General features: G+C 39.9%; 1 protein-coding gene across 1 annotated transcript; it reads right to left on the reverse strand.

The window, feature by feature from the left end:
* Window positions 1–1770: 1770 nt before the first annotated feature.
* IRX5 (iroquois homeobox 5) lies at window positions 1771–5261 on the reverse strand. The gene is made up of 3 exons (XM_072117654.1): window positions 4528–5261; window positions 3035–3437; window positions 1771–2889 (listed from the first exon to the last, which is right to left on the reverse strand). The coding sequence occupies exons 1-3, from the start codon at window positions 4774–4776 to the stop codon at window positions 2081–2083; spliced, it is 1461 nt and encodes a 486-aa protein (XP_071973755.1). The 5' UTR covers window positions 4777–5261; the 3' UTR covers window positions 1771–2080.
* Between the last annotated feature and the right edge of the window lie 3618 nt (window positions 5262–8879).

Below are 8879 nucleotides of genomic sequence, written 5' to 3' on the forward strand. Positions count from 1 at the left end.
TTGATTCATTCTAAAAGCCTTCTCCCAGGCAGCGCCAATTCCTCCCAGACTGATGCAACGATCATTTAATTCAAGGGAAAATCCTCCTGACATTATTTATGGAAACCCTGTCCTCATAAACCGTATGCAATTGAGCAAACAAATATAATCACTCAGTTTATTGCTTCCCATCATGGCCACAATACCTGATCCGGGCAGGAATTTTGTAGCAATTTGATTACTGCGCCAGAGGCAGCTACAATGCACCGCGACAAATAAGTGGCGCAAGAAGTTTGTGCCGTTTTCAACTATTTATAAATAGCTAAGGGAATCTGATAATAAAAGGTCTGATCCCGGTTTACAGTGCAACATTTATAGCTTTTTAAAAATCAGCTTTTAATTTATTTTAACAAAAAAAAATAATAATATGTGTTGTAGTGTTTGAAATACAGTTATTTGGTGACGTGTATTGCTTTGTAATTTTGAGAATTGTTTAGAATAAGAAATGTCTCATATATTGGATGCGAAATAATGTTCGGATAAGAAATGTAATTGGAAAATACTAATAGTTTTTGTTACTCTATATCAGCAGATAAATGCACCAGACGATAATATTATTAGTAGCAGTGGTAGTGGTAATATTACAAGTTTTCTATGCAACGACTGCATTCACATGTTGCCGATTTTTTTCCAGAAATATCTAAGATGTTCCAATGCATATGAATTCAGAACTGCAAAACTCCATATACAAAACAACTCAATTTACATAAAGAGAACAGAAAAATCGATTTCATGTGAATAGTTGTAACGAAATTCTACATATTTATGCAGAAATAATAAAGCAAATACCTGTATGTAAACTCATGGATCTAGACTGTACTCTGGTATTTGCTGAGATTTTAAAAATAATATGATATAACTTTACATGTGATAGAACTCTCAATATATTTTTGGGAATTTAGACTATAAATGCACAGTTTTCAGCTAGGAAAAAATATTAAATTAGCAGTGTAATTTAGTAATATATATATATATATATATATATATATATATATATATATATATTATTCGGCTGCTCTGATCCAGTCCCTGATCTGAACCCTTCACTATTCCTTTTCCTCATTTGCATTTGATTTTATTTTTATTCCCTGATAATAAGACTCACTTTCCCACCAATGCAAATATGTGAAGGCGAAACCCAGCGCAATAGCGACCCCTATTTGTGACAAAGAGTAGTGGGCTATATTTCATTAACGTTGACTATTACTAAAGAAAATACACTCCTACGCTATACAATTCTGGTTGGTATATTAGGATTTTGATGGCTATTTTATAGTGCATATATAATGTATATTGGGTAATCTGCATCACCCTCTTCTTGCATTAATGAGAAGATTCCTGCATAAAATCAAATTCATTAGTAAAGGTCACTGTGTGATTGCTTAGCACAGATCAGGGCACTGGTTGAAATTAATTACGTTAACTCATTCGCATCCAGTGACAAGCAGCAGACGATCACTGCTTTGTTTACACAGCCCCCCCCCCCCCCCCCATCATCAATTGATAACAAATGCAGATTTTTCAAGAAAAAAATGTAAATAATTTCCATATTGACCTATTGTTAGTGACAACACAGTCTATTCTATATATTTACAGATTAATGTAATAACTGTTTGGTAACTTAGATGGATGTTAAAATGACGGTGGCATCGCCAACTCACTGTATAAATAGTGACACAGAAAAGGAATAACAAGAGGCGTTTAAAAAATTAAATTAAATTTGTATTATTAACTATGAAACAGTTCAGGGTAAAACAATGCGCTTTATATAGTTATATTACAAAAACAGCATCAATGACTGTACAATGGGGTTAATTCCATCATTTACTGGAAAGATTGTGATGATCCATTTAAATACAAAAATGCTACATGAAATCTACAGGTTCAGATTGATACAAATGATGCGTTCATCTCCTTGCAGGGGGGTTGAAGCCTCACAGATTTTGGATTCTTTGAATTATTAATATTCTTGATGGGATCTGGTCAGATGACAAGGCATTAATAAATAAAGGGAGTCCCGATGCTTGCACAGAAGCCACAGTTAAAGGCTAGACATACCTTTCTTCATCTCATAGGCTGAGTCTTTGCTAAGCTCTACTTGAGACTGGGTTCTAAGTTTGCACTCTTTAGCCAGGGCCTCAGCTCTGTTTAGGACAGTCTGGGTTAATCCATTGAAATGTGGATTGCTGTTAGGTGCTGGGGTGCTGCTAGGTCCATGGTGGCTGTGGATGTGCCCAAAGGAGCTGTAGTTCGTATAGCCAGGGTAAAATGGGGTGCTGTAGTAAATGGGTCTGGTTAAAACAGCATTGTTAGGGAAATGGCAAGCAGCTGAGGGGGATCTGGAGGGAGAAGAAGTAGCACCAACCATGGGCTGGACTGTGGTGGCCCCTGGTCCCACTGGAACTTCACTGCTTTCTTTAGTCTTATCTGAGGATGTGGCTATTTCCGCCAAGGACCAAAGTTTAGGTTTGGAGGTGGACGCTGGTGGTGAGTGTATTACGGAGGTGGCATTGCTGGTGACAGGACCATGGTGGACTGGTGTACTCCTATGCGCCAGGTCTATTGGGTGATGGTGGTGGTGGTGATGAAGATGTTGGTTTGCCTGTTGCTGGTGTTGAAGATGGTGGTGATGATGATGATGAAGATGATTGTGTACAGTCTGCTCTTCTTGTGCCTGTGAGGTCTGGCCTGCTGGACATATGGTTGGAGGTGAGCTTGGAGTGGAACTTTTGGAAATCAAGTCATTGCTGTCTTCTACCTCAGAGTCACTCCTGACTGAGACCAATTCCTTTCCTTGAATGTTCTCACGTTCTAGAAGATCTGGCTCCTCAACCAGAGGACTCCTCCTTACTGCACAAAGACAGAGACAGAAAAATTTAGGAGGCTTGTCTGAACTAGAAAACAACTACTACAAGACACAATACAAACACAATAAATTAGCAAATGCTGAGAACTACATACAACATGTGAGAAACATTAGGCACAATGAACCAACCTGTGTCTACATCTGTATCCCCCTTCTCTTCCAGTTTCTGAGGCTCATCTTCATCATTCTTCTCCAGGTCTATGTTCTCCTCCTCCTCCTCGTCTTCACTCCTATTTCTAGGTGTCCAGGTCATTTTATTCTCCTTTTTAAGCCTTCTCCTTGCATTGGCAAACCAGGTGGACACTTGAGTGAGGGTCATCTTGGTTATGATGGCCAGCATGATCTTCTCCCCCTTGGTAGGATAAGGATTCTTCCTGTGCTCATTGAGCCAGGCCTTTAAAGTGGCAGTGGCATCCCTTGTGGCATTTTTCCTGTAAGCTGGATCACCATAAGGATAAGATCCCAGAGGGGCAGCATATGGATGGTAACCTAAAGAACCTGCCATGCTGGTGCTGTGATCGTATGGAGAGCCCTACAACCAGAAAACAATATAAACAGATGAGTAGAGTTAAGGGTAGAAGCAAATATGTTTTTATAAAAAAAATTAAGAGAAGTTATAAAACAATTTCACAACTATTACATACATTTAGACATAATGCATAGCACATTAATGCATGCAATGACAATGACTGGTCAAGTGATTGACAGCCCTGTGTAACTACATGATCATTCACATTACGTACATCTTCATCTAATGAATATAATGAATAGCAATTTATTTTGGATGAACTTCTTCTGAGACATTTCCCTGCAAATATCCAAAAGAACAACCTCAATACTGCTCGCAACCAAAACAACAGGACAAATCTGAATGTAGCCTTTAATTTTCCAGAATAACCACACCTAGCAAAGAGCCACAGAACTAAAAAAGCAGATATTTAGACACATAGCAATCGCTTGAGGCTTCATGGGTTGATTAAATCTGAGCCAAGTTAATAAGCAAAATGATCATGATATTTTTATATATATATATATATATATATATATATATATAAATATATATATATAGCCCTCACCCACTAATGCACAAGAGTATATACTGTATATTTGTGTATGGATCTACGGGGAATACGCGCACAAGAATTAAAGCCTGACCCCAGCGTGAGATTACCCGCTCCATTAAAGCCAGCAGTTATTTGTACTGGATGGATCGATTATCGATCAGGGCAAATAGGGTGTAGAATTGTTCTGAAAAAAAATTCACTCTCGCACAACAGATCTGAGGACTGGATGCGTCGGTGTATTATTAGAATATTGTGTAACTCATAAAAGAATAATAATTATTATTATTGTTATTATTATTATTATTTAAATGTACACTAATTACTTGATCAGGAAGTGACAGTAGTTAATTGGTTAATTGAAAACTTTTCCTCTATTTAGAAAGTAGTGGAAATAATCTTTTCTATTAAAATGCAGAGATTTATCCAGAAACTTGCCAAGGAGATTAATAGATTATTTAATACGTACTCTTCCTATAAAAATTGTAAGCAGTAATGATGGGAGTAGTAGCCCCTGCTCTCTGTATAACCCCAAATAAGAAGCATAATAGCAGCCCTTACCACATAAGAAGTGAAGGCAGCAGCTGGGTCTCCACTGTACTGGAGGGGAGAGTTGAATCCAGCAGAAGTAGCTGTAAAAGCTGTAGATCCAGCATAGGGGGAGAAGGCTGAGCCAGAAGAAGACCTTCCCAACTCATCTGTCCTGGGTCCAGAGATGACACTGGTGCTGTATGCAGGGCAGGAGTACAGAGCCAAAGAAGCAGATGGTTGATACAAGTAGCCCTGAGGATAGGACATGGCCAGACACATGCATACACTCTTATCTTGGGAGACACTCTCTGCGAGAAAAACAGGGGGTCTCTTCAAGGTGAACAAGCCCACCAGTTGCAGAGCTGAAGATCAATGGGGATTGTGGCTGCTTCTCGCGGCTGGTATCTCTCTGTCTCTCTGTCCTTCTTTCTGCCTTTCTCCCTGCTAAGATTTTTTTGTGCTCTCCCTCTCTACTAGGAGGGAGGGGAGAGCCTGGGTGGGAGTGTGGCTTGGTATAGACTTTAGCTTTGGAAGCAGGAAAAAAAGGTCCTGCCAAGATGCTAAGTTGGAAATTGAGGAATCTGCCGCCTCCTGCTCCTCCTTGTGGGTGTTGTCTGGAGGGATGGGGATGGGACTATCCAATTATCCGCAGGCTTTCTCCCTTTCTCTTTCTTCCAAAGCAAAGTCTGCCCCTTGATGGCCATCACACACAATGCAAGCTAAGAGCAGGCTGCCTCACCTCCTGACCTGCAGGGCTAAACTAGAGGGAAAGCTGTATGATGTGTGCTGTGTACATGCACCCCCGGCCCGGCTGCATGCATGATAGAAGCTAATGCTAGCACGGTGCCATCATACATGGGCTGTGTATTATAATAATACTTACTAATATTGTTATCGTTACAGTGATTGTTTTATGTTGTAGTGTCTTTCCTTCCTCCAGAGAATGAGACTCCATGGCAGGAGATGAGCTGTAAAGCGAGAGATTTAGCTGAGGATCTAGAAGAATAAAGGTATTTTACCCTCCTGTCTAAAACTCATAAAATGTTTGGAGAGAAAGCAGATTAAAACCATATGAAGTATAGAAAATCCCCACAGATCAGAGGATGTAATCTCTTCTGATTCCACCGGATAGATTTCCCAGAGGAGTGAATATATATCGAAAATTTATCTGCCTAGTTATCTGTTTATCTATTTCTATCAAACTATCCTTCTATCGCTATTGGGAGGTGTCCTCATATCTGTCTATCTATCTCTATACATATCTATCTCTCTACATCGCTCTCTATCTATTTATCTATCTCTCCGTATATCTATCTCATATCTCTCTATCTATGTATCTATCTCTCCGTATATCTATCTATCTCATATCTCTTTCTCTCTCTCTCTCTCTCTCTCTATCTATCTATTTATCTATCTTTCCATATATATATATATATATATATATATATATATATATATATATCATCTCTCTCACACACACTCTCTCTCTATATATATATATTTTTTTTCTATCTATCTGTAGCGAACTATGTGGATATATAGATGAAGGGGGTTTCTCATATACATCTCTCATATCCATCTGTCTGTCCATGTGTATCTATTATCTCATATCTTAGTCTCTTTTTTAATTATATCAATGTATGTATCCCAATTCTTACATATTTCTCTATATAATAATCTATCTCACCTTTCTTTTTTTCTTTCTTTATTTCTCTCTCTTTCTTTCTTCTATCCTATAGTCATTATTTTTTAACATATCTATGTATCTATCTATCTATCTATCTGTTTCTTTCACCTCTATCTATATATCTAGAAACCTAGGTGTTTTCTCTCGGGTTTTGGGCACATGGTTGCCCCCCTGGCAGTGCCCCATTATGATGTAATGACTGGTGATACCCGGGGTCCAATGCCCTGTAGATGCCAGGGATGTGATCTAGTTTCTGTCGCCTGGAAGCATTGGCTGTAGATCACAGTGACATAAATACTGACTTTACACAATTTCTTCCATAACTGGCGGGTATGCGGCGAGTATCTGGAGACTTCTGTGCTTCCTGATTATTGAGGCAATTCCCAGGCTCTTTACTAATTCATTGCGTGTATTTACAGCGCGGCGCTAATAATCCCTGCTGAGGCTTTAGATACATGAGCTACATGCTGCACCACAGGTATCTAAGCTTCCCTTCATGTCTGCAGTTAATGTGGAGGTGTACCGCCGGGCTGGGGAGGGTTAACCCTCGCACACCTCCTGCCATCAGTTTAGCATAAATCCCCTCCTGCCGCTTGTGATTGGCCGCGGCGGCGCAGACCTCTGCTTGCTGATTGGCCCAGGGGAGGTGCTAATCCCTGGGAGCGGGAGGGCGTGCTTGTTTGTAGTGACGTCATGGCTCATTGATGCCCCGCTATGTGCCAGTAATGACCCGCTCAGCCTCCGTGCAGCTTATGAGCAGACAGTTAATAATGACAGGATCCAGGGCAGAGCAGATACAAGCTCCAGGAGGAAGGTAAGAGGGGGATTAGTGCTGCGCACCAGCACTGCCCACACTGCGCTACCCCACCAGCACTGTACTACCCTCTAAATACTGCCCACACTGCGCTACCCCACCAGCACTGTACTACCCTCTAAACACTGCCCACACCGCGCTACCCCACCAGCACACAACACACTGCTCTACCCCACCAGCACTGTACTACCCTCTAAATACTGCCCACACTGCGCTACCCCACCAGCACTGTACTACCCTCTAAATACTGCCCACACTGCGCTACCCCACCAGCACACAACACACTGCTCTACACCACCAGCGCAGTGCTACCCTCTAAAAACTGACCACACTGCGCTACCCCACCAGCACTGCCCACACTGCTCTACCCCACCAGCACTGCGCACTGCGCTACCCCACCAGTACTTCACACATTGCTTTACATACCAGCACTGCCCACACTGCTCTAACCCACCAGCACTACCCACACTGCACTTCCGTCCAAAGGCTGCAGACGCTGCTCTACCTACCAGTACTGCGCTCCCCGGCAGCACTGCACACACTGTGCTCCTCTCTGACACTGCTTTCCCCACCAGCACTGCACTCACTGGCTGTGAGAGTTTGTTGGACAACTTTTGTTTCCATTGTAGGAGGCTCCGAGACTTTTCATTCTCCTTGTTCTATCAAGTGGAAAAGATGTGACTATGCCTGTATACACTGGGGATCAGGAGAGGGTCACAGCAGCCCCAGCCACTCATATATAGAGCCCCCCAGTAGGCACAGGCTCAGCTGCCACCCATTTCTTACCTCTTATTCACATGCACCTTACTGTGCCCACCTCATGCAGATCCCCTGCACTAGCACATTACTGTTCATGTCATACTCATTGGTTTCTAAGATTATTCACTTCTATAATGTTTGTGTTATGTTGATTGACATAACTATCCTCTCTGTATATGAACACTATAAATACATATAACTCTCTGTAGTGATATCATCTGGGAATACTGTAATCCATGAATACCATTAATATATAGAATAATATATCATCTCTAAATACTATACAGTATTGATATGTAAAAAGTATGTGAATACTATAAAGGTATAGATGCTATAAACCGGATATATGAATTTTAGGAATAAAGGAGTATACAGATTACTTGAATCAGTAAATGCAATTAAGGTTGAATATGTAGAATTCTATCTGTTAGTACAATATTTTAGGGATATATAGAATATTGTGTGTGTTTATATATATGTATATATACACACAGACTATAAATATTGAATACTATACTCTCTAGATGTTATGTATGTGTATATATATATATAACTATTTGTGTATATATATGTTTAATCAGTGAATAATGTACACTGTGTGTTTGTAAAATACTACAATTTGTCAATACTATAGAGAAAGACATTATAGAATACTATAATATGTGAATACAATCAATCAGAAGTATAAAGAATGCTGTAATCAGCCAAAACTATAAGAAGTATAGTGAATTCTATTTTATGAAAATACTACACATTAGGAATCTAATATAATTAGGATATAATCAAGGCCAATGTTTAATTACTATAAAATAGATAAATGTGGAATATTATATGTGGATACTGTAAACTGTAAATATAAAAAATATTATAGGTGTCCCATGAAATATGAATGTATACAATATTATTTTAGCGATCACAAACAGAAAATCCCTTTGTACCATGCACTTATAGTTTCAACATTGCGTATCATTTAACCCATGAATGCCTGTGGAGAAATAACAATGTAAATTAATAGTATTGAGATAAAAGAATACTTGGTCCTTGACGATGATTTAGTCCCCCCCCAACGCCCCCCCATTGTACCTGAGCCAATTTAAGTCTTTAATGGGGCCCAAAACATCT

Source organism: Engystomops pustulosus, chromosome 7 (genome assembly GCF_040894005.1).
Source record: "Engystomops pustulosus chromosome 7, aEngPut4.maternal, whole genome shotgun sequence".
Taxonomy (NCBI): domain Eukaryota; kingdom Metazoa; phylum Chordata; class Amphibia; order Anura; family Leptodactylidae; genus Engystomops; species Engystomops pustulosus.

What these genes read in the sequence shown, in the direction of transcription:
- IRX5 (XM_072117654.1), bottom strand. Translation starts at nt 4,776, where the DNA reads ATGTGTCTGGCCATGTCCTATCCTCAGGGCTACTTGTATCAACCATCT. An exon ending in CTGCCTTCACTTCTTATGTG is followed by an intron (nt 3,438 to 4,527) that starts GTAAGGGCTGCT and finishes TTCTGGTTGTAG; the next exon opens with GGCTCTCCATACGATCACAG. An exon ending in GGATACAGATGTAGACACAG is followed by an intron (nt 2,890 to 3,034) that starts GTTGGTTCATTG and finishes GTCTTTGTGCAG; the next exon opens with TAAGGAGGAGTCCTCTGGTT.